General features: G+C 45.0%; 2 protein-coding genes and 1 pseudogene across 8 annotated transcripts in view; 1 reads left to right on the top strand and 2 right to left on the bottom strand.

Annotated features, from left to right (window-relative positions):
• Positions 1 to 640: 640 nt before the first annotated feature.
• On the bottom strand, positions 641 to 2,265 carry LOC110139753 (large ribosomal subunit protein eL32-like; annotated as a pseudogene).
• A 2,797-nt stretch (positions 2,266 to 5,062) lies between these two features.
• HPS6 (HPS6 biogenesis of lysosomal organelles complex 2 subunit 3) lies at positions 5,063 to 8,796 on the bottom strand. The gene has a single exon (XM_020897795.2). It carries the CDS (start codon positions 8,656 to 8,658, stop codon positions 6,253 to 6,255), a length of 2,406 nt encoding a protein of 801 aa, XP_020753454.2. The 5' UTR covers positions 8,659 to 8,796; the 3' UTR covers positions 5,063 to 6,252.
• A 1,925-nt stretch (positions 8,797 to 10,721) lies between these two features.
• The window catches only part of ARMH3 (armadillo like helical domain containing 3), a 174,786-nt gene continuing 160,724 nt past the window's right edge, over positions 10,722 to 24,783 (top strand). For 4 of the 7 annotated variants that reach the window (XM_020897833.2, XM_070470063.1, XM_070470066.1 and 1 more), the window contains exons 1-2: positions 10,722 to 10,817; positions 23,900 to 24,012. In XM_020897833.2, the coding sequence (XP_020753492.1) occupies positions 23,911 to 24,012 (102 nt within the window). In that variant the 5' untranslated portion in view covers positions 10,722 to 10,817; positions 23,900 to 23,910. Of the gene's footprint in view, positions 10,818 to 11,183; positions 11,267 to 11,381; positions 11,473 to 23,899; positions 24,013 to 24,783 lie in introns of those variants that run through there. The other 3 variants (XM_020897830.2, XM_020897832.2, XM_020897831.2) reach the window with 3 other exon arrangements.

Here is a 24,783-nt window from a genome sequence, read left to right as displayed (position 1 = left end):
CTCACCTCTGTATTTCCTCAGCTGCATGCAGGAAAAGCCCCTTTATGGAGTTATTTTTTAGAAGAGTCGTCAAAGAGATCCCAGTAGGGTCAACTCCTAATCCCCCCCTTTCCTAGAATTAGTTGCATGGATTTTGAGTTAGTGAAACTTGGAACACCAGTAAGGGACCCACAGTCTCTTCATGGCACCCCAGAAAGAGGGGATAAGAAGGCGCAGACATTGTGGCACATGTAAGGTGGGCACCCCCCAGCTCAGATCCTCCTTTTGTACTACCACTCCATTCCACCACCCCACCCAGATGTGAGCACCCAGGTGGAGAAGACTGGGATGTCAACAGAGTTTATAATACAGAAGATTTGTTGAATTCAACTTTTAAGATTTTCAGTGTACTGATAGACTCAGTGGATTTGATCATCAATATGCATAAGTTCAGAATCCATTACTTTGAGAATGTGGCGTGAGAGATGTGAGGAATGAAAAGAGATGCCCAGAGATTGACAAGATGGTGATTGGGAACTGAAGCTGCGCACAGAGGTGGGAGAGGCAGGGCAGACTTGGGACAGACTGACAATTGTTTCCTTTCTTTTTTTGCCAAGTTTTAGGGTTTTATTGTTATAAACACAATGTGTGCACGAGGTGTCTACTCATTTTCTTGGCTATGCAGCCTGGCATTAGGCTTGGGGACTCTGATGGCCAGCTGGGCTGCTCTTTCCTCAATGGTTCTCCGGTTCTTGGAGGAGATACTGTGAGCAGTCTTGGCACAGGAAGATTTGTTGCACATTAGCAGCACCTCAAGTTGCTTGAGGTTATAGACCAGAAACTTCTGGAAGCCGCTGGGCAGCATGTGCTTTGTCTTCTTGTTGGCCCATAACAATGTTAGGCACCAAGATGTGGCCCCTGAATCGCCTGTGCAGCCTATTGTCAATGCCCCTGGATTCCCCCAGTTTGCTTAATTTTGACATATCCATCTGACTGGTGCCAGATGAACTTCTTGGTTCTCTTTTTGATGATCTTGGGCTTCATGAGGGGTCTGAGGGTGGCCAGGATGCCAAGTAGGAGATGGCTGCCACTTTCATAGGCAGCACCCAGGAGGAAGCGCTCCCTCTTATTTTCCTGATGGCTCCTCAGCTATCCCCAAAATGTGAAATGAAGGTGAATTGTCCCAAATATAAAACTTTTTGAGAAGCATAATTTCAAAGCTGAGGCTCTAGGCTACTCCAGTTCCAGCCTCATGTGGTTAAGGGTGGGACAATGCCCACTTTTCCTGGGTACAAAACAAAAATAATAGAGACTGTGAGAAGACTGTGTGTCACCTTGGAATCTGAGTGGTTGCCAAAGCCCAAGGACCTGAAACCTCTGAAAGACCTGGACAGTCTGCTTCCCCAGAACCTTTAACTCAGGGAGGCCCAGATGAGGTGGACTGACCTCATTCCTGGTGAAGGCCACCACCTGCTCACCCTTCCTCAGCTCTTCACAATTCCTTCCCTTTTCATTTCCCAGATAATGGAAACCTCTGTGAGTCCAAATCTAGACTAGCTGTCCCACTGGCTCTGGCTATGATTCTGGTGAGAGGCCCCGAGTGACCCCTCTCTGCTCTGTCCTCCATCCTGCAGCAATCACTCTTGAGAGCATCTAGTATCTTCTGCCTTTCAGAGTGAGAGCCTTTCCCCGCCTCTGCCAGGTCTGTCTCCCCCTTCCTGTCTCCTCTCTCTCTTCTCCTGGTCCAACCTCATCCTCTTACTCATCTCTCTGCCTCTGTCCTTCTTCACCTTTGTTCTTGCTCCTGTGTAGCAACCTTTGGAGTAGGCCCAGGCTCTCCCTCTGGGAACTAGAGGAGAAAACACCCCAAGGCTTCTACTCACACCTGGTGAGGGACCCTGGTCACTCAGCCCCGACCTCACAGCCTGATTCAGCTTCCCTCTCCACCTGAATTTTTGTTTACCAGCAGAAATGGGGATCCACGCAGTAATAGCATAGCAGTTTACAGTTCACACACATGGTCCATTAGCTTTGAAATTGTGATTCTCAAAAAGTTTTATATTTGGGAAGATTTACCTTCGTTTCACATGTTGAGCATAAAGTGGGACTTTATTGATTTTGAATAAAATCCAGCATCTTTTTCCTATATTTCAAATTCATATAAAATACAACCACACTATACCTTCCGAGAAAAATCTGCTGTGCCCTCAACTTCCTCTTTGGTTGGATCAAATTATCCAGGTCAGTCTGGTAGCTGGGGCAGTTTCCACCCTGGACAAGAAGCATCCTGGCAGCTCAGATTCCTCCCTCTTCTGGAATAGTATCTACTAGGACACTGTTGTAGTACAAGACTAAGATCCCTTCCCCTCTCCCCCATGATTTTGCTCCCTGAATTCTATCCTGACCTCTTCCTTTTCCCTTGCCCTCAAAAAAAACCTTAATTTACCACCTTCAGAGGCTTCCTCAGTCATTAGTCCAGAAATGGGCAAGTGCGTGCATATTTGAGGCTTCCCAGGTGGCAAGGGTAATGGGTGAAGCTGGCAATGATGAGAATAACCACCAGGGGGAGCCTGTGCCTAAGAAGAGACTGAGTGGGGCCCTGGGGAGCCATGGTGAGGATTTGTCTTCCGCTTTTTCCAGGGTAGTGTGGGTGCCAGGCATTCCAGCCTCAGGTGGCTCCCTATGGAGCTGGGAGTCTACAGCTGCCTCCTCCCCACTGTCTGACTCCTTCTTTTTTCCCTGACCATGCAGGGAAAGTGTGGCTGGATCAGGGTATGGGAGGAAAACTGAGTGGTTTGGATACTGCCTACTCTGGCCACCAATTTCTTACAGGCCACATGCAGAGAAAGGGGTGGGCTTTGATCTCTGAACTTGGCAGGCTGGAGAAGACTTGGGTTGCTGTAGTCCTGTGTTCCAGTCACTGGGTGGCACAGAAGCTTTGGACTGTGTCTAAACAGTGAACCCCCTGGTGAGGCAAGGGACAAGTGGGCGGGCAGTAGGGAGATGAAAAAGGGAGGACTGGGCTCCATGGCAGTATGTGCAGGTAGAGGAGCCTCAAGATTTGCTTCCTCTCCTTTGCCCAGACTGCACTCTGGTCTTGTTTAACTTAGTTTCACCTTCAAGTTTTCCAGAGACTACAGCCAAGCCACCTTGAGAGAGCTCCAGAGATGAGGCACACCTGTGGAAATGACTACTCACTGGCCTAGGAGCCTCCTCTTCACCTCTCCAGGGGCCTCAGGCCTTCCTACCACCTCCTGCCCAGGGACCTTGTTGTTGTTGTTTAGTCACTAAGTCAAGTTTGACTCTCCTCTTTTGTGCTCCCATGGATTTAGCCCGCCAGGCTCCTCTGTCCATGGGATTCTCCAGGCAAGAATACTGGAGTGGGTTGCCATTTCCTTCTCTAGGGCATCTTCTCGACCCAGGGATTGAACCCATGTCTCCTGCTTGGCAGGGGGATTCTTAACTACTGAGCCACCTGTTTAAAACCTTCAGCCCCAGAATTTCCCCCTTTACCCGGGCACCCAAGATGAAGGACCTCAGCTCCTAAATCCCCCATTTCCCCATGTCCCAATATCCCTATCTAAGGACTCTACTTTTTAAAAAAAATTTTGACTGCGCTGGGTCTTAGTTACAGCACATGGGATCTTCTATCTTACTTGTGGCATGTGGGATCTTTAGTTGTGGCATGTGAAGTGTTGCAGCTTGTGAGATCCAGTTCCCTGATCAGGGATTGAATCCAGGCCCCCTGTATTGGGAGTGTGGAGACCCAGTCACTGGTCCACCAGGGAAGTCCCCTCTCTCCACTCACCTACCTGTAGCCCTGTGACTCAGGGGCCAACTTTCTGATGGTCCTCTTGCACACTCCACCAGAACCCAGTCACACAATATTTGCATTCCTGAACTGTTCTCCAAAGTCCTGAGACAAGGTTGGGGGTTGCTTCACCCCATTCATTGGAGCTGGGGCATGAGCAAGGAAAAGAGCAGTCAAATAGCAAGTCTTTAAGAGCAGGTGGAAGCTCCCATTTAAGCCCAGCTGCTCCCCTCAGAGCTGCCAGGCTGGGTGGCTCCCCTGCTTGTGTGTGTACTAAATGCTAAGTCGCTTCCGTTGTGTCTCACTCTTTGCACTCCTATGGGCTGTAGCCTCCAGGTTCCTCTGTCCATGGGGATTCTCCTGGCAAGAATGCTGGAGTGGGTTACCATGCCCTCCTCCAGAGGATCTTTCTGACCCAGGGATTGAACCTGCATCTGCTGCATTGGCAGGCGGATTCTTTAACACTGAGCTACTGCAGTTACTAGCTGAGCGCAAAGCCAAGTGGCAGTCCTTACCTTGGGCCCAAGCCATGGACAAGGGATGCCTGGGGAGTCTGGGATAATGCTAAGTGGCAGCACCCAGAGTCCCACCCTAAGCCCAGAACCCAGCTGAGGAGTCCCTTGGGTAGCAGCAGGTAGAGGGCCAAGGCCTCTTCAAAGGGGGTCCTGCTGACTAAATCCAGAGGCTCAGAAATCTCTGCTGGAGATGCTCTTGTTTCTTGGTTTAGGCAGTCAGCCTCCAAGCAACCCTGCTCCGGTGACTTTTGTTACTAAGCCAGAGGTCTCCGCAGATAGCTCTCCTGTTTGTGGTCAACTTTCCCCTAACCAGTGGCTGCTCCAGGAATCCTAGGGAGGACAAGCATGGCCCCAGAGCCTAGCACAATTCCTACTTAGGAACAGAAGGGTCTTGGGGAAAGGAAGTGTGAACCTTGGCAAATCCCCCTCCTCACAACAGGCTAGAGGAAGAATAAGCCAGGAATGAGAAGTGCATTCAAGCCCAAGACAGCATCAGCTGTAGGGCTATACAGTGAGTAAATGAGTGAGTGAGTGAGTGAAGTCGCTCAGTCGTGTCTGACTCTTTGTGTCCGACTGTAGGGCTATACAGTAAGATGGTTCAAATCTTAGAACTCCTACTTTCTAGTTGCCTGACCTGGTCAAGTATTCTTTCTAAATCTCTTTCCTCACCCATAAAATGGGGATTAGTACTTTCCTGATGGGGTTATTAGAAACATTATAAAAGACAGACTATTTATAAAGGCTAGCAGAATACTCATAAATGTTAATTATTAATATTTTTATTATCAGAAGTGGCCACTTTAGTCAACAGTTCAGATTCAACCATTCCCTTTATGACCAACTCTATGAGGTCCTTAGCTGTTCAAACACACAAACTGTATGCATTTCTGGAGTGTTTTCCAACACCAACCATCAGTACTCTGTGGACGTCAACTGGGTGTTCTGCAAGTCAACTCAGTTCTGATACTAACTACATGGAGTTAGCATAGGCCCCACAGGTTAAGGGCTCAATTCCACAAGACCACCTTCACTTCCAATACCAGTCACAAGTCACTGATACTTCTGACTGGCTGGCTATAAATTTCGAGATCCCATATTATAAATAGGGCTTCCCTGGTGGCTCAGCTGGTAAAGAATCCACCTGCAATGTGGGAGACCTGGGTTTGATCCCTGGGTTGGGAAGATCCCCTGGAGAAGGGAAAGGCTACCCTCTCCAGTATTCTGGCCTGGAGAATTCCATGGACTATTCCATGGGGTCGCAGAGTCGGACAGGGCTGAGCAACTTTTACTTTCACTTTCATGCTATAAATTGGTTTGACAATTTGCTAGAATGGTAACAAGACCCAGGAAAATACTTATGTTTACAGGTTTATTAAAGGATACAACTGCCAGATAGAAGAGATGCACTGGGCAAAGAATTGTATGGGGGATGTGCATGCGGCTTCCATGCCCTCTCTGGGTGCATCACTGTTCCAGCACCTTAATGAGTTCACCAAGCCAGTTCATCAAATTTCCCTGTTCAGGAGTTTTTATAGAGCTTAATCTCTAGTCCCATTCCCCTCCCAGGAGGCTGAGGGTGGGCTGAAACTTTCAACCCTTTCACCACTTGGTCTTTCTGCTGACCACCCCTTATCCTGATGCTAGGTGTCCTCACTTTTAGTAGCAGTATAAGTTTACCATATTAGTATAAATGCAGGTTTGATATAAAGGGGTTTGTTATAACAAAGACACTTCTTTCACACATGTCACTCAGGAAATTCTATGAGTTTTAGAAGCTTTCAAACCAAAGATGTTTATTATACCATTTTATGTGTATGTATATAACATATACATATATATATATATATAAACTGCTCAGAAGAGAGGAGTATTGCACACACAGGTCCCACTCTGGCTCCTCCAACTCCTAGGCACCTTTCCCTGATCACTGTGTCCCAGAGACAATTTTCAGCCTGTGTCAGTCACATAGAGACCCTGTCCAGATGGTGCCCAGGCCTCTAGGCCTGGGTGGTCTGATGCCTGGAGGGCTGACACCCGAGGTGGGGTGGGGGGTGGAGTGCCTGGGTCCCACAGAATGTCCTCATATAAGCTTAGAACTGGGCCAGAGGCTCGTCCTTGAGTCCCAGTCTGCTTCAGCAGGGCTCTGAGCAAGCCCACAGTGAGAGGGGGCTCTGCCCCAGGCTCAGGGAATGGGGCAGGGGGCTCCAACTCATCTGGGAGGTGTGTCCGCAGTAGAAGCAGGAGTTCAGCTGGAGCTAGGTCTGGTGGGCACAGGCGGCAAAGCAGGGGGAGGTGAGCATCAAGCCGGCGATGCCGGGCAAATTCGGCCAAGAGCAGTTTGAAGATCTCGCTTCGAAGCAGGGGGCTGGAGGGGCTGAGGGCCAGGCCAGCCTCTAAAGCCCGCTCCCACTGTTCCTTTTGCACCAGCTGCCCCACAGCTTGGAGCACAGCTTTGGGCCGGCCACTGCCCAAGAGTAGGTCTAGCTCCAGTGCTTCAGGCCTAGTCCCCTCCTCGCCCAGTACTGCCAGGGCTCGGCGATACAGAGGCAGCCCTGGGCCTCCTGCACCCCAGCCAGGCCCCCCCTGTTGCTGGGCCAGCTCCACAAAGGGTGGCAGCCATTGTGGCTCCAGCCGGCAGAGGCACTGGCACAGGAGTTCAAAGGGGGGCAGTATGCCATTGGGTGGTTCTTTTCCAGCTGCTGTAACTCCCAGTACCTTCTTCCACACATCTGGGGGAGCTTGGGACCTCAGATGGCCATTGCCATCTGGCTGGAGCTGCAGGACCCTGAGGATGGCACCCCAGGCTGCTGTAGGGAGGGCTTGGAAAATGGTGTTGAGCTGGGCCAGCTGGTCTCCCATCAACTCAGTCCTCAGCAGCCGTGCCACTTCGTGCTCTGCCAGCTCAGTCCAGCCGGCCTCCTCCTCATCCCCAGCCACTAGCTGGGCTTTGAGCTGTTCTAAGCCCCGGTAATCCCGAAGCTCGGCCCTCAGTGTGGCCAACAGTGCTGATGGGGACACATGGCCCTGGAGGATGGATGCCAGGGCCTGAGGTGCCCGGAATGTGCTGTTTTGTCGCAGTTCCTCTGGGGTGAGCTGGGCACCCCGCAGGCTCCGTCGCTGGTAGTACTTGCTGGCCTCCTCAAACACCATATCTTCAGCTGAAGGCAGCTCAAGGCTTTGTGGGGTTTTCCAGCCTACTTGAAACAGACCCACAGCTGAAAGCAAACGAAGACCCCCTCGAGTCTCCAGCTCTTCCTGATCTTCCATACCAGGGGCGGGGGGTTCCAGCAGATGTACTCGGTCTGTACTCAGGATCTTCCTCTCCAGCAGCTGCCCACTGCTCATGTCCAGCAGTTCCAATGTGGAGCCCAGAACACAGGCCAGAGTGCCATGAAATGTGCCCAGTGCTGCAGACCCTGCCAGGCTGGCAGGTGCCTCCTGCAGGGTGCCAACAGTCCGGGAGCCACCGTGGGGCTGTACCAGGCTTACGGTGCCCCTGAAGTCAAGCCACATCAGGCCCTGGGGAGTTGGGGCCCAGGTATGCACAGTCAATGGCTCCCTGGGGGACAGCAGTCCAGGAAGGCCTCGGAGCAGTGTCCTGAAGTCCCATGTGTCCCCTCTTCCAGGATTCAGGCTTTTACCGTGAGAGAGGCCAAGACATGGGCCGGCCACCACTACCTTGCCCTTGCTTGGGCTCCAGATGAGCAGAATATGACCCAAGCCAGGCCAGGTGGTGGCAGTGGGCACCAGGAAGAGGTCCTTGCGGGAGGTCAGCAGCCCGAAAGCGGGGCAGTGGTGCAGCAGTATGTGTGTGCTGCCCAGGTTGGTGCCGGCCTCCCCACTGGGCTCGAGGGTCCTGACGCACACACGGTGGCTGAAAGCCACTGCGGGAGGCCCTAACTGGCTCTCAGCGCCGGCCAGCCGCTCCTCGCACCACACCAGGCGGCCTCGGGGCGCCGCCACGGCCACAACACGGGCTCCACCTCCAGGACACAGCTCGGTGCTCTGCAGCAGCCGCCAGCCGGGCCCCACCCCCGAGCCCCACACCTCTACTAGGCCACTCTCCCACACTAGGACTAGAGCCGATCGCGCCGGCCACGGCAGAAGGAAGGCGTCTAGAGGTGAGGGCTGGCCAGGCGGCCAGGCACTTTCCAGCTCCGCGCCAGGCCCACGCACCGCGACCAGCAGTTGCGGGGCTGGTGATCCCGGAGGTCGCAGCAATAGTAGGTGGCGGCCGTCTGGGCTGCAGCGAACTCGGACGGCTGGGTCCCCGGCTAGCAACTCCCGGAGCCGGGCCGCGCCGCTGAAGTTGCTCAGATCTGAGAGCAAGCGCAGAGTCCCTGCACGCTTCATGGTGCCACCCGCGCCGGAGCACGCCTATGCCCGCCGCACCGTAGTGCAAGGCCCGTCTCTCAGTCCCGGGTTCCCGCGGGAAGTCGAGGATGGGGTTGAGACTTCCGTCCCGGGTCGACTGGGCGAGCCAGGGCCGGGTTAAGACTCAGCCCCGCCCCGCCCCGCCCCTCACGGCTAGCTCTAGACCAGCGCCTGTTTTACGCCCTGCCGGCATAACACCGCCCATCAAGGGGGTGGGGGCGGCTACAGGGGCATGGCTGTGGGAGGAGCCGCGAGAGCACCCAATGGTCTCAGAGCCTCCGACCTCGCCAACCCTGGGGACGCTTTCAGAGGCTGGCTGCTTCAGGCACCAGGAAGTGCCCAGAGTCTGACTAAAGAATCCAGATTCCAGCCCTTTCAGTATCCAACTCCTAACGCTTCCCTTCCCTCCAAGCCACGCTCTCTCATTCCAATTTAGTCATGAAATTTTTTATTAAGCACCTACTAAGTGCCTGGCTTTGGGGAGACAAATCTGAACAAAAGAAAACCTCAGCTTCACGGAATGACAATCTAGTGGAAAAAACAATAGCTAGTACTTTCTTAGCACGTACTGTGACTCCCACCCCCTTTTAAAGATGAGGGAAATGGGGGGAAAAAAATGAGGGAAATTAAGCACAGAGAGATAAGGTACATTGACCAAGATCACACACCTATTAAGCAGTAGAGATAGAGGTAGGATTTCAACCACATGCAATCTGGGTCTAGGGTCATTGCACCAAACCATTTTATCAACAACCCATCCAAACTAACATTGTGCTAGAAAACAAAATTAAAACGTACTTTAATGGTACTGAGTCTGTGTGTAATCTCTTCAGCACCTACAAATTGACATGCAAGAGTTCTCTCCACCCCAGATTGCCTTCTCAGATGCTGTAGTATTCTTCTGTCCTCCAAGTCCAGTCCATGAGCCTTTCATGAGCCTTTCCCCTCCCTCCCTTTCTGCACAACTTTCCTGAGAATTGCATCCATATCTGTTTCATCAGCCTCATTTTGTCCTCTTGCTCTCAGTATGGAGAAGGAAATGGCAACCCACTCCAGTATTCTTGCCTAGAGAATCCTGTGGACAGAGGAGCCTGGTGGGCTGCCATCTATGGGGTGGCAGAGAGTCGGAAACGACTGAAGCGACTTAGCAGCAGTAGCAGCTCTCAACATAGAAACACTCGCCAGTTTGTCCTGTTTTGGAAGCCACTCTTTCATTCTTATTTCCCCCAACTGTCACCCCTATTTCTCTCCCTTCACAGTCAAGTTTCTTGCAGATTTAGCATTTGTTGTCTCTACTTTCTCTCTTTCCATTCATTTCTCAAACCACTACTTATCAGAAGCAGATTTTCCTGAGGTCTCCAAGGTATTTTAATTTCCTTTTCTCTTTGAGACATATGACAACTTCCTTACTGAAAGTCTCTCCTGTAGTTTCCACAGCATTTTCTTCCCCTCTAATTTTCCTCCTTTTTAGATAGTGCTATATCCAGAACTTTGTTATTGGTTCCTTTTTCTCCACCATCCTTTAAATGCTGGTTTAAAGTTCCGTTTGGGGCCCTTTTCTCTATGCCCCCACCCCGCATTATTATTATTATTTTTTAACCCTCTTCCTAGACCACTTCTTTCCTTCTTGTGGCTTGAACCATTACCACTAGGACAATGGCTCCAAAATATTTATCTACAGCCAAGATATCTCTGCAGAATTCCAACAGAAGATATCCAAACGTCTACTAAATACTTTTGCCTGAATATTTAATAGACATTTCCTAAACATCATCTTCCTCCCAAAATTTGCCGATTTCAGAATTTGCCATATTTAAAGAAACTGCTAATTCAACTTGTATCCAGTAGACTCCTGATACAGGTTCCTTTTGCTAATTTCTTTCTCGCGGTGCATTTCGGGAATCGTAGTCTTTGTGATGCTTGCTGGGAATCGTGGTCCGAGCCAGCCTCAGGCAGCGGGCGCCGGCGAACCTATCAGCGGCAGGCTTTAGGACCCAGCGGGACACGACGGGCTCGGAGGAAGGGTCGGGGGAGGTCGGGAGCGCGTCCCTGAGTCCGGAGCAGCGGCGGTATCGGTGGCGTCGGGGGCGAGTGGACCCGGGAGCGGCGCGGGTGGTGGAGGAGGAGCCAGGGGCTTGGTAAGCGTTGCCGGCCCGGGCAGGTTTCCGAACCTGGCCAACCTCTGCGGGTCCTGCCATACTAGGCCTTGGCCCTGAAGCCGCCCTGGGGGCGGGGCCTGCGCTCGCCGGGGGGACTGCGCTGGGAGAGGGAGGGAGGCAGGGCAGCTGCTGAGGCGGGCGGAGGCTGCGTGAGGCGGGGAGGGTGGGCCCCGAACGGCGGAGCGGAGCGAGAAGCCGAGCGCTCCTCCGGCAGCCGGTCCCTCTAACTCTCCAGTGCCGCTTCGGGTCCCTGGGGGGCTCTCCTGGCAGCCGAGGCGCTGACCTTTGACCCCGGCACGAGTCTGACCCGGATTCCTCAGGCTACCTTGAGAGCTTTTCTCCCAGGTTGTTCCCACCAGAGTTGTGTTCACCCCAACCGAGTGGCGTTCACCCCATCCGAGTGTCGTTCACCCCATCCTGGCCCTGAGGTGAGGGCGCGGAGTAAGACCCCGGAGAAGGGCTAGAGGAAGCCCTGTGTGCTGGAGTGTTCAGGTGTCCCGGAAGGGCTCCATCCTGTCCTCCTTTACAGTCTCCGCCGTCGAGCTTCAGCCCACCCTTCACACAAAGCTACCATGTTTTCTCTCGCTAATTAGGTGTGAACGGGGGAAACGAACCTGTTCCCAGTAAGGTGTAGGTAAGAAACAGGAAATAAAAGCTGGTTCCCTGGGGAAGGAGAACTATGGGAGGCTGAGGAGTGCTGCCTCTCGACGTGGAGAAGTAGAGGTTTGGGCAGGGCCCAGTAAATGTGGATCATCTGACCCGCCCCAGTTCCTCCTCTCCAGGAAAAGTTTTGCGTGTAGTGAGAGCTGTTTCTTTGCTATTCTGTACTCTCACTGACTTTGTAAAGGAGGGCAAATAGGGTTTTTGTCTGCTGTTAATTTAGCTCAAGTTAATTGGAATTATTTTCGGTGTGCCTTCAGTTGGTCTTGTGTGCACGGTACCTCTGTGTGAGGGCTTTTCCAGATATCAGATCAATGTAGAAGAAAGGATGATTCTTCTTGTTAGGATTGTGAACGAGTACTCTTAATCTTTCCTTAGCGAACAGGGGAGCCTTTAAGGCATTTTCATAGGATGTTTAGGCATTGTAATTCATATACTCGTTAGACATTTGAATAGTAATAATAAAACCTCTTGAAAACTCAAAGCAGTGTTATGAAAGTTAGACTTTTATATAGAGCCAAGTTCAGAAATCCATAAAATTTGGGGAAACTAACCAAATAACAAATTGATCCAGGATATATGAGGGTGAACTCTATTCAACACACATTTATGGAGCACTTATCTGGGGTTAGATATATGAGTATCAGGCCTCTTGCCTTCGGAGATGGTCCACACTGTCTGTGGAGTGTGTTTCTCAAGATAAATCCACTTCTTACTTTAAAAAAAAGAAAGATGACTTGTCTTTCCTCAAGAACATCAGAGAGACATATTCACATGAAAGTTGTAGTGCTGCGTGTTACATATCCATTTAGAGGAATTTATTGGATGTGAAGGAAATACTACCATTGCCTGGAGAGTCAGGGCAGTCTGCAGGGAGGAGGTATTTGAGTTGGATGTTGGAAAATGAAAAAGCTCCTGGGAAAATGCTGTCTTATTTCTTTATAAGGAATTTGGGCAGGTAAGGGAAGGCATTCCAGTTGGAGACAACAGCATGAACAAAGACATGGTGGAAGTCAGGAAAGAAAATAACCTGACGTTTAAATGTCAGATTTATGTCTGACATAAATAAATAAATAAACAAATAAAACAATTAATTAAAAAGAATTAAAATATTAAATATATTAAAGTATTGAATTATTTTTAATATTTTAAATTATATAAATTTAAATAATTTAAAATATTAAAGTATTAATTTATTTTTAATATTTAATTATATAAATTTAAATAATTTAAAATATTAAAGTATTAAATATATTAAATTAAAATATTAAAAACATTAAAATAAGTAAAAATAATGTCTAAATTTGTCTGAAACAAAATGTGTGGTGGGGAAATTGCCTGGAGGTGAGACTGAAAAGAGAGCCGGGAGCCACTGGAACTTTTTAATGTTAGGGAGCAACAGAAGTGCAGATTAAAGTAATGGAGAAATGAGGTAGTGAGACTAACTAGAGTTGTTGCAATTGCCTGAGAGTCTCAATCAAGTGTGGCAGTGGGAATGGAGAGGAGGGGGAATGGATTTTAGAAGTATTTCTGAGATAGCTGCAATAGGACTTAGTGACTGTTTAGGGAGAGACAGTGGGCTAAGCTTTCTAATTTGAGAAATTGGGTAAATGGGAATTTCATTGACCAGGATATGGATTAGAAAAAGTAGAGCAGATTTTTTAAAGGGTTGGGTGGCTATAGAAAGAGGTATAGTGGAGATAGTCTGGTATGCTGAGATCAAGTTAATTGTGGGATATACTCATGGACATGTTAGTAGGCAGCTGGAAATAAGGGGGCCTGGTGAGCTTTATATTTTGACAGTAGTTTGGAGGAAGGACATACATGAAAAAGCTCCTGGGAAAATAATGTCTATTTCTTTATAAGGAATTATTTGAATAGGCACTTCTTTGACTTTATAGTGAGCATCTCAAGGCAGGGACCATACCTCTAATTTTGTGTCCTTTTCCCCTTAGACCATGCTCATGTTATTATAAGGTCTTGGTAAGTGTTAGTTGTTGAGCCAACAGGAAATCAATTTACTTTGCTAGGTTGCTGTTACCTTTTGTGCTTTCCTTTAAGAAGATTATGGGAGTCTTATAATTTTCATTTTATACTTAGGTGGTAGGTGGTATTCATGAGGCTTGTATTGTTCAACGGGAAAGGAGATGAAGAAGGTGTAAGTGACGTTGTGCTGCTTGAGGAAGTTCAGGGCTTGAGCAGGAGATAGACAGTATTAATTTAGAAGAGCTCCTGCTCTTGAGAAGAGGATCTTACAATAAATTCTCATTCTGGGAGCTGTCAGAAAAAGGTGATTTTCAATCACAGCTTCCTGAAATCCTGTCAGTTTGAAGTTGGTTCCTCCTTCTGAAGGTACAAGTGCATTCCTTATGTAAAATCATTTGAAAGGGAACCTGAGATAGTCATGTTTGTTTCAACCTCTTCATCTGTATTGTTAATTTGTGAAAGTAGGCAGACTTAGTAGATTCTGATAGGACCAGATTGAATTCTCTTCTGTGAAGCTATTTCACTTCTAGTAGGTGCAGACTATGACCCATAACCCAGAGTAGAGATTGGGGAAATTGTGGTTTTGCCACTTGCTGCTTAGTCTTGGGCAAGTCACATGAGTTAATTCCACTTTCAGATGTAGGCTAGACACCCACTCTGAGGTAAACACTGTACAGAGCATAGGAACACACACAAGATACGAATGCTGCCCCATAGTGGCTTATGTGCTTATTACTGAATCAGGCTGGTTCTGTCCTAGCATCTAGAAAATAGGGGTGATGCTTGTCAGATGTAAAGTGGGAATGTGATATGAATGAATATCAGTTTGGAGTTTCCATAGAATTTTAACTGAATCTAGATTTTTGAAAGTTTCTACTAGTAAGCACTTGGTTTTTTTTTTTTTTTTTTTGCACTAACACAATGTTCTCATAGAGCTACCAGAAAGATTTAGTGGCTTTACTACTTATTACTTGGGCAAAGTAAAATCCTCACTGTAAAATTATGGTATTAGTACCTACTTCATTTGCTTGTTGTAAGGATTAATACAGTATATTTAAATCACTTAGAATAGTACCAAGTATATAGTAAGTACTCAGTAGTAGTATTTATTATTATATACCACCTTGAGTGGGAGGCTATGCTCTGAAAGATATGGAGAAATGAATGATGAATTCCATCCCCAGTAATTAAAACAAATGATAGAACAAAAGGGTTGTGGCCTGTCGTGGAGCTCTCTATGAAGAGAATTTAGGGGGACTTCCCTGGAGATCCAGTGGTTAAGACTTTGCGCTCCCACTTCAGGGAGGAAGGGTTGGATCCCTGGTTGGGGAACTAAGATCCCACATGCCGTGTGGTGTGGCACACACACACAAAAAAGACCACCTGAAGGGGATTTAGAGAGGCAGCTTTAAGAATTCAGGTCTCACTCTATTTTCGTTTTGGGGATATAAAAGACTTGAAGTGACTAGCAGTAAAAATCCATTAAAACGGAAAGGAGTTACATGCTGGTTTCAGACCCAGTCTGGAGGTAGACTCAGGGGAACCTGTGTCCCATGCTACTGAGGGAAGGTATGCCAGGGAGTCATGTGGATCATGAATTTGTGAATCCAATTAGTGAGCTAAATCCTTGGGGCCTTCAGAAAGGAAGAGGCGATACAGGAGCTAGTTTGAGAAATGAAATGTGGGGATTTGAAGGTAAAAATGCCTTGCATTATAGTTTTACACGGGAGTGTGGGATGCCTTGCAGAAGGACATAGGGAGCAGATAACTTTTGCCTAAAAATTAAAAACACAAACCCTCACATTTAGAGGAACTAGGGAAATTTTTTAGGAGAGTCAGAAGACTCTTTTTGACTTGGTAAACTTATTGTCTCCTTTTGTGTATTGGGTGAATGTCTCATGATCAGAATGGAGTGGTGTTATCTGACTCAGCCACAACTTCTGGGCAGACAGGATTTTCATCTCCTTCAGGAGGCACTGTGGACTACTATAGTCAATGTGTTCCACAGTGATCTTTCACAGATGGGCAAACAGGGGCTAAGATCCTGAGAAAAGGGGATGGTGTTGGTGAGTAATACGGGGAGAATGAGGTGGAAGTAGCTGAGGATTGCTCCAGTGCCTGTCCCGGAGATGGCAGAAGTGTTATTCATCCTCTCAAAAGTCTGTCCAGATGCTACTTTCTTTTGAAGGCTTGTTTTAAGGCTTAGATGAGTACTTCTCAAACTTTAGTGAACATCAGAGTTATTTGGGGCAGGGTCTTTTAACCTCGGCATTATTGACTTATTGGCCCAGATAATTCTTTGTGTGGTAACTGTCCTGTACACTTTAGGGTGTTTAACATCATCCCTGGCCTCTACCCAGTAGATGCCAGTGGTACCTCCCCTCCCAGTTGTGACAACCCAAAATAGCTCCAGGCATCAATAGATGTCCCTTGGGAGCCAGAATTACCCCAATTCAGAACCACTGACTGGGGTCATTATTAGAATGTAGACCTCTAGTTCTTATCTTGAAAAGTCTGTTTCAGTAGTGGGGAGAGGGGTTTAGGAGTCTACATTTCCAGGAGGCATGCCAGGAGATTCTGGAACGTGTGATCACAGCTCTGCAGGGGTAAAGCATCTTCATCTTTCTGTCTTGTTTTATAGTATCTTTCCATTCATAATCAAGTTTCAGTGGAGAATTACCCTCAGAGCACTGACTTAGCTCAGTTAAGTTGTGTTAGTCACTCAGTTGTGTCCAACTCTTTGCAACCACATGGACTGTAGCCTGCGAGGCTTCCTCTGTCCATGGCATTCTCCAGGCAAGAATAGTGGAATGGGTTGCCATTCCCTTCTCCAGGAGATCTTCCCAACCCAGGGATCGAACCCAGGTCTCCTGCATTGTAGGCAGATTCTTTACCATCTGACCCACCAGGAAAGCCCTAGCTCAATTAAAATGTAGTATCAATTAGATCCTGTAGTGGATATCAATATATTTCAGGGTTTTTTTTTCCATTTATTATACCGAATACATCTATCAACTTGAGTGGACACTCAGAGTCTTCTCCAATTTTTCCTTCTAAGTTTTCTACTACTTCATTGATTTGTCTCTCTCTTTCACTTCACCGTTATCCATATTTATATACATATGCGTGTAGCAGATAGTTCTCTTAGGATGGCACATCTACCTACAGGCAAACAAGTGATGAAACTCAAGATATCTGGATACTCTACAGTTTGTTCATTAAGGCCAGCAAGGATGTACTCTTCCTCCTTACTCACCTGGAACCTCTTCAGTTTCTCTGCAGATGTAGCTTTGTTTATGTGTAGGTTACTCCACATATGTTCATCTCTGCTCAGTATAGTATAGTGGTTAAGGGCTGAACTCAAACATCAGGCTCTCTGGGTTTGAGTCCCTACTTTCACTTATCCTGATAAGTTTTTTTATTTTTGTTTTTTAACCGCTTCATTCTTTAATTTCCTTATTGTCAAGTTTCCTGGATCATAGGTTATGAGGATAAAACAATGTGTATAAAGTGCTTAGGACAGTGCTTGGTCTATAATAAGTGCTAAATAAGTGTCAGTTCTTCAGTGGTTATTTTAGATCAGTGTCCTGTGTGTGCAAGTTGGAGTCCCTATTAGGCTTTGTTCTAATGTTCTGCATGGGTAGTGTTAAAATTTCATATATATATATATATATATATATACACATATGTGTATGTATATGTGAACACATACATTATTTTGGATCGAGGAACAGTATACATAATGTGAAGTGTATGACTTGATAATTCTTTTACACATGTACATATTTATATGGCTCCCACTCAGGTCAAGATACATAGCACATTTCTGGCACCTCAGAAGGCTACCTTACACTCCATCCCATTCATCTCCCTGCCCAGGGTAACAACTATTCTAATCTCTGTTCCCACAGACTAATTTTACCTTTTTGAGTTTCATATAAATGAAATCATTAGTTTGTACTTGTTTCTTTCAGACATTTTTTATTCAGTATCTGTTAGTTTATCAATATTATTTCAATAGTTCTTTAAAATTTCTGTATAAAAAAATAAAATAAAATTTCTGTATAGTATTCTACTGTATATATTATACACACACACACATATATATATAATATAATTTTCCCATTCTGCTGCTAATGGACATTTGAATTCTCTTCGTATATTTAAAAAAACTCACACTCAATAGGCTTTACAAAAGCCTTTCAAAAAAGGAATATTTATACTCTAGGCACTCTGGCATTTTCTTTTTTAGCCGTGATGTGTGGCATCAGGTTCTTAGTTCCCCAACCAGGGATTGAACCTGGCCCCCCTGCAGTGGAAGCACGCAGCACTAACCACTGGATTGCCAAGGAATTCCCTGGCATTTCTGTTTTTTGAACATGCCAAGTGTGTTCAAGTCTTGGGGCCTTTGAATTTACTATTGCCTCTATCTGGAACACTTTTCTCAAGATTACCACATGGCTGTTTTCTTCTTGTTAGTCTGATCTCAGTCCTCCTATCACTTTTCTTAGAGTCCTTCTTTAATTTGCTATCTGTAGTCCCCCTAGACAATTTGTCTTCAAGATGCTTATCATTGTCTCAAGTTGTTTGTTGCCTTTCTTCCTCTACTAGAATGAAAACTCTGAAAGCAGGGATCTTGTTTGTCTTGCTCACTGCTGTACCCTTAATGCTTAGCACCTGAAGTGATCAGTATTAGTATTGTTGAATGAATGAATGCATGCCTGATCTGTGCATATTTTTTTCTTCTGGATGGTGGGTACATTTATTTTTATTAATTTTCCTTCTTTCCATTTGTTCTTTTCTTCCATTCTGGTTGAAATGTTTTGAGGTGTATTTCTGAGCATCTACCTACACTAGTGTTTTAGAGCCTCATCAAGCAGTGAAGTGAGGGTGATACTTGCTACCAGTCCATTGCAAATATGAACCTAAAACTCCAGACCATTACCCTGAAAGCCTATAGAGAGCCGTTCCATACTCTCTTCCTATTTTGTTGAGATATGATACTTTAGCTCAGATGGTAAAGAATCTGCTTACAGTGCAGGAAGCCTGTGTTCAATTCCCGGGTCGGGAAGATCCCCTGGCAAAGGGAATGGCAACCCACTCCAGTATTCTTGCCTTGAGGATACCATGGACAGAGGAGCCTGGCAGGCTACAGTGCAAGGGGTCCTACAGAGTTGGACACGACTGAGTGACTAACACACACACACATATGTTTAACACTGTATAACTTTAAGGTATACAACATAATGACTTGATATACATATATATTGTGAAATCATTACCAATGATAAGTTAGTTAACACATTCATTACCTCACATGGTCACTTTTTTTCTTTTTTTCTTGTGGTGAGAACATTTAATATTTAATGTAGCAACTTTTAGATATATAATACAGTATTGTTAACTACAGTCACCAGGTTTTATGTTAGATTCCCAGAACTTACTTGCCTTACAACTGGAAGTTTGTACCCTTTGACCAGCATCTCTCATTTGCCCCATTCCCCATCCCCTGTGCAACCACCAGTCTAATCTACTCAATTTCTATTTGTTTTGCTTTTTTTGATTTCACATGCAACAAACAATATTTGTCTTTATCTGTCTTACATTTCATTTAGCATACTGCCCTCAAGATTCATCTGTGTTGTTGCAAATGGCAAGATTTCCTTTTTTTTATGACTGAATGATATTCCACTGTATGTATATACCACCTTTTCTTTATCCATTTGTCCAGTGATGGACAGTTAGGTTATTGCCATGGTTTTTTTAATTGTGAATAATGCTGCAGTGAACATGAGAGTGCATCTCTTCAAGATGGTGACTTTATTTTCTTCAGATATATATGGAAGTGGGTGTGCTGGGTCATATGGTAGTTTTATTTTTAGTATTTGAGGAACATCCATACTATTTCCTGTAGTGGCTGTACCAATTTACATCCCCACCAGCAGTGCACAGGGTTCCCTTTTTTGCACATTCTTGCCATGGCTTCTGCTGTTGTTTGTTGTTCAGTCAGTAAATCATGTCCAACTCTTTGCTACCACATGTACTGTAGCATGCCAGTCTTTCCTGTCTTTCACTGTCTCCCAGAGTTTGCTCAAATTCATGTCAATTGAGTCAGTGATGCTGGGTTTCCCAGGTGGTGCTAGTGGTAAAGAACCCGCCTGCCAGTGCAGGTAGATGTATGAGATGCAGGTTCTATTCCTGGGTCTGGAAGATCCTCTAGAAAAGGGCATGGCAACCCACTCCAGTAATCTTACCTGGGGAGTTCCATGGATAGAGGAGCCTGACATGCTGTAGTCCATAGGATTGTGAAGAGTTGGACACCATTAAGTAACTGAGCATGCAGGCACACATGAGTCGATGATGCTGTCTAAGCATCTCATCTTCTGCCACCCTCTTCTCCTTCCTTCAGTCTTTTCCAGCATCAGGGTCTTTTCCAGTGAGTTGGCTCTTTGCATCAGGTAGCCAAAATAGTGGGGCTTCAGCTTCAGCATTAGTCCTTCCAATGAATATTCAGAGTTGATTAAGATTGACTGGTTTGATCTTGAGGCCAAGAGACTTTTCAAGAGTCTTCTCCAGCACCACAATTCGAAGGCATCAATTCTTTGACTCTCAGCCTTCTTGCGGTCCAGCACATATTGGAAAATTGAAGCCAGGAAGAGAAAGGAAACTTATAGAATGAGTGTATAATAGTTGGGACTAAGACCGAAGACTTTTTTAGATATTTTTCCCAGTTTTATTGAGAAATAATTGACATATATTACTGTGTAAGTTTAAGGTGTACAGCATGATGGTTTGATTTATGTATATTGTGATTACCTCAATAGATTTAGTTTTTTAACCTTCATCATCTCATGTAGATACAATACCGAGACTTTAATAGATTAACTGATCACTCTGGAAATCAGAGTGAATTTCTATTAAATTAATTTTCTGATACTAGAGTTGGCATATATGCTTAAGAAGACAATAAAATAAATGAGTAACTTGTTAAGTGTAACTAACATTCCTTGCTTGTGAAACACTGGAAGTATTTGACTTTAGGTTTTATTTATTTATTTTTTGACTTTAGGTTTTAAAATCTTGATATTTAATTATTTTATGCTGTAGGGGTGTGAAGTGACATGCATTTAAGAAGTCTGTAGCTGGATTGCTTTAAGATATAGTTGTTATTGTATGACTTGGGTTTTTCAGAGAGAAGTTGTATGCAGGTCATGGGACCAGCAATTCCTGAGGTTTAGGAATGAAAGACTTCATTGATTTACCATTGAGTTTGGGGGATTTAAAGCCATTCCTAAGTTTGGTGGTAGGTGAAATTAGCATTGAAAAATTGCCTGATTATTTTTTATTACTTTGTCTACTGTATCTTATTTCTCAGAAACTGTGTTCATGCCTAAGATGACATTTCTGTGGGATTGCTGTGGCTTTGCTGTGTTTGCTCCTTCACTAGAAGGATTTAAAAGCCCAGACCAACAGAGGTTATAGTGTAGTCATAGAATGCTTCTTTCTCTTCCTTGTAGTCCACAGCATTTTCTTTGTACTTTATTACTTTCTCATGATTTGCCTTGTGCTGTGGGTTCTGGAGAAGGAAATGGCAACCCACTCCAGTATTCTTGCTTGGAAAATCCCATGGACGGAGGAGCCTGGTAGGCTACAGTCCGTGGGGTCACAGAGTCGGACTCGACTGAGCGACTTCACTTCACTTCACTTCTTCATGGTTCTGGTGGCTCAGATGGTAAAGAATCTGCCTGCAATGTGAGACCTGGGTTGAGTCCCTCCATCAGGAAGATCCCCTGGAGAAGAGCATGGCAACCCACTCTAGTGTTCGTGTCTGAAAATTCCATGGCCAGAGGGGCCTCGTGGGCCACAGTTCATGGGGTCACAAAGAGTCGGATGGGATTGAGCGACTAACACTTCATGGGTTGTTCTGTGCCTGTCTCTGCTAATAGATTTGAGCTAGAGGATCCAGTTTGGAGTTTCCTTTTTGTAACTCCTTAGTGCCTCAGTTAGAGCTTTCTAGTATTTAGGTGTTCCTTTTTGTGCTTATGGTATTTCAGGGATGCTGAGAGACTCATAAGATAATATGTCTAGTCCAGTCCTCTAGTTTTACTTGTAAGGAAACTGAGAAGCACAATGATTTACTCAGTGTCATCTAGTTGCTTGGGAGAGCTGTGTTCTAGTCTCAGTTCTGCTGTTTGTTCCGTTATGTCTGGCTGCTGCTCAGCTGCTGCTGGTTCTCTCTACAATAGGGGAGGATTGTGAAAGAGGAAAGAAACACTGGGAGGATATAAACAGATTACACTTACATTACTGATGTACTGCAATTTACTGCTCTACCAGTCAAATATTTTACTTTCAAATTTGGGAGCCCAGTCTTCACAGAAAGACTTTTTTAAGAGTTCTACACTTCTTCTAGTCTGCATTCTAGAAATACCCTTCTTTGTTGTGCTCACTGGGTAGAAGTGCTGGCAAAAGGAGGGGACTTTTATGTTGTCAGTTTCTAGTCACACTTCAGACAGCTTGGGTGGTAAATTCCAGGTGTCTGTGATGATGACAGAGAATAATGAGTTGAGGCCCTTTGTTGAATTTACCCCTGCTCCAGATGGAAGGAGAGTGATGAAAATAATTTAATTTCTTAGGAAATTTGGTACTTTTGGTTGAAATTGTTTTTCCTTCCTCTCCTATTCCCTTTTGCTTATTAGAAAGTATTGATTCCGAAATAGAGAAAGTGAGTTTATTAGATTTGGGGTGGACATTGATTAGCTGTAACCTAATTATAAATCCTCAGAAGGAGATGTTTGTAAACATGTGCTTTTCACATCCAGGGACTTTGGTTTCCACTATTCCTGTTAATCAACTGGTTGAAGCTGAGCACATGAAAGATCTATATCCACTAAGCTTAGAATTGCATTGCTTTTGATTTATTTTAATAGGATCCTCTTGATTTCCAATTTATTTTCCCCCGATAAGGACATCTTCCTCTTGACAACCTATTTAAAAGACACAGGAATGTTTTGAATGGAACCTCTATTTCATGCTTTAAGGCAAAGCGATGATCAATACAGTGTAAATTGCCTGAAAGAATCTTCTCTTTTTTTGTTGTTGTTATTTTTTCCTTCAGTTTTCCTGGATCATAAAGGAGTAAGAGGTCTATAGTGAGGCTTTGATAGAGATAGGTCTAACTAAAATTTTAGGTTAGACGTAGGACTTCTCAGTGACAGGCATATACTGAGCATTTACTGCGAACCAAGTGCTTATGAAAAAGGTATAAGATACAGTCCCTGTGCTAAGGATGCATAACATCCAGTGAGGACATTTTCTGTGCTTTTAGAGCTCAAAAATGCATCTCCTTTGGGGCTATACGTATTAGAGAAAGATGATATCTGAGACAGAGTCTTTTATGCTGTTGGATTCATCTCTTTATTGAAGTTTTGATTTTAATTTGAAACATAGTGTATATTTTCCAAATGTCATTGAACAAGATTAGTTTTCTGCTGCTTTGGATTTGTCTGAAAGTGAAATCAGTCTCCTTACTACCATCCATACTTGCCATTGGATAAAATTAAGTTTCACAACTAAAGCCTAAGATTTAAGGGAAAGAGAGGAATTTTGTCAACAGAAGAAAAAGTTGGGGAAGTGAGAGAATGTGTAAATCCATGTGGAGACCTGTGGCATTTCAAGTTCTCACTTGGAAAAAATTGAGGATTCCTTGAAGCAAGATGGGAAAATTTGGGCATGATTTGTGGAACTGCTTTTATAGAGAATTAAAAAATACACTGAAGTTATATATATGTGTACATATAATTAAATTTAAAGGGAGTTATATTTGGTTATTTTTAGATTAATTTTTGGTCTTTTAACTACTGTTTTCTTCCTTGGGTTTCTTTGCAGAGGAATTTCTGAAGGCAGTCAAGTCCAGAGTGATTTATATGACAGTGAAGGCCAAGTACTTTGCAGTGAGGAGGACCTACTTACTTTGGGGAAATCAATGGAGTACATCAGTCTGCAGCACACTTCCTGCCTTAATGGTCCTAAGCTCAATCAATACTTGAAATTTAACTTCACCAGCAGTCTGTGGGCAGTGTGTGCTTCGCAGCCTTTCCTCCATCAACCTCAAATATATGACCAGACCTATTGCAGATGGAGCTAGTTACACTTTCCTGCTTGGTTTTGGATCTTCTTTAAGTCTTGTCCACTGACATGTTTTAAGGATGTAAAATGTGTTTTGCTATAGACCAAGTTATGATTTAAACCTTGAAATTACCTGGTCAGAGGAGGGGATGTTGGACAAATGCACAAAATCTATACCATGGCTATTTATCATTTCTTCTTCCTAAAAAATTTCCCATCGAGAGGTATTTCAATACTCTCTCCAACATCTTAGCATTTCTAGCACCAACTGTGGCTTTCTTTCACAGATTCTCTCACCATGGCACAGGTAGAGAAACGAGGGGGTTTGCTCCGGAAATCTTCAGCCTCCAAAAAACCACTGAAGGAAAAAGTGGTGCTGATGTATGATGAGATCTTCATGGTAAGGCCTGGAGCTCTGACATTTTTCACAGCTTGACTCAGTTTCTTGTTCCAAAATGAGAATTAACCTCACCTCTGCCTGCTACTTTCTAGTTCTTCAGAGGGAAAAAGAGAACAAGGGTGAGAGTAAGCTCTCTCATAGTAGAAATTATGATCATGTGTTAATTAACATAGATTGTTATTATGTTGTTCTTCTAGATTGTTGCCTCTTGCTGGGTAAAACAATTAAAAGAGGATTGCTCTTTCTGAATATATTTAGGAGTTGTCTTCCTTATGATTTGACTTAAGGACCTTTCTATCCTAGATGTCCTTAGAAGTTCCCTTTGGCCCTAGAATTCTATGGTCCAGATATTTTTTTTTTTTTTTTTTTGGTTTTTTTGTTGTTGTTTTTTGTTTGTTTTTTTGGTCCAGATATTTTAAAAAGATGCACTGTTACATTCTGACTCAAGTTGTTAGTGGATAGAACAATTTCTTAGTTAGGTTGTCTCATCCTCCAACACTATGAGATGACTAAGGAATTATTAGCAATTAGATCGGGGATTTCTTTGGGTCTTTAGAACTGTGTATTGACCGTGGTCCAGGCCAGTGTTGTAAAATATACCCCTTCATGGAAGTTTAGAGTAATTAAATACCCTGCATATATATTTAACTTCTGAAATCTTGGTCGTAAGTAGTACATGTAAATGTGTAAAACATGTTACTCTTGTAAAAGGAGTTGCATATCTTGTGTAATTCTGTGGACTCTCTTTCCTAAAAGGAGAATAGTGATAAT

This window comes from Odocoileus virginianus, chromosome 7 (assembly GCF_023699985.2).
Source record: "Odocoileus virginianus isolate 20LAN1187 ecotype Illinois chromosome 7, Ovbor_1.2, whole genome shotgun sequence".
Classification (NCBI taxonomy): Eukaryota; Metazoa; Chordata; class Mammalia; order Artiodactyla; family Cervidae; genus Odocoileus; species Odocoileus virginianus.
The sequence above is the reverse complement of the archived record's forward strand: the minus strand, read 5'-3'. Positions and strand labels throughout refer to the sequence as shown.

Excerpts from the sequence above, each read along its gene's own strand:
- HPS6 (XM_020897795.2), bottom strand. The coding sequence starts at position 8,658 with ATGAAGCGTGCAGGGACTCTGCGCTTGCTCTCAGATCTGAGCAACTTC.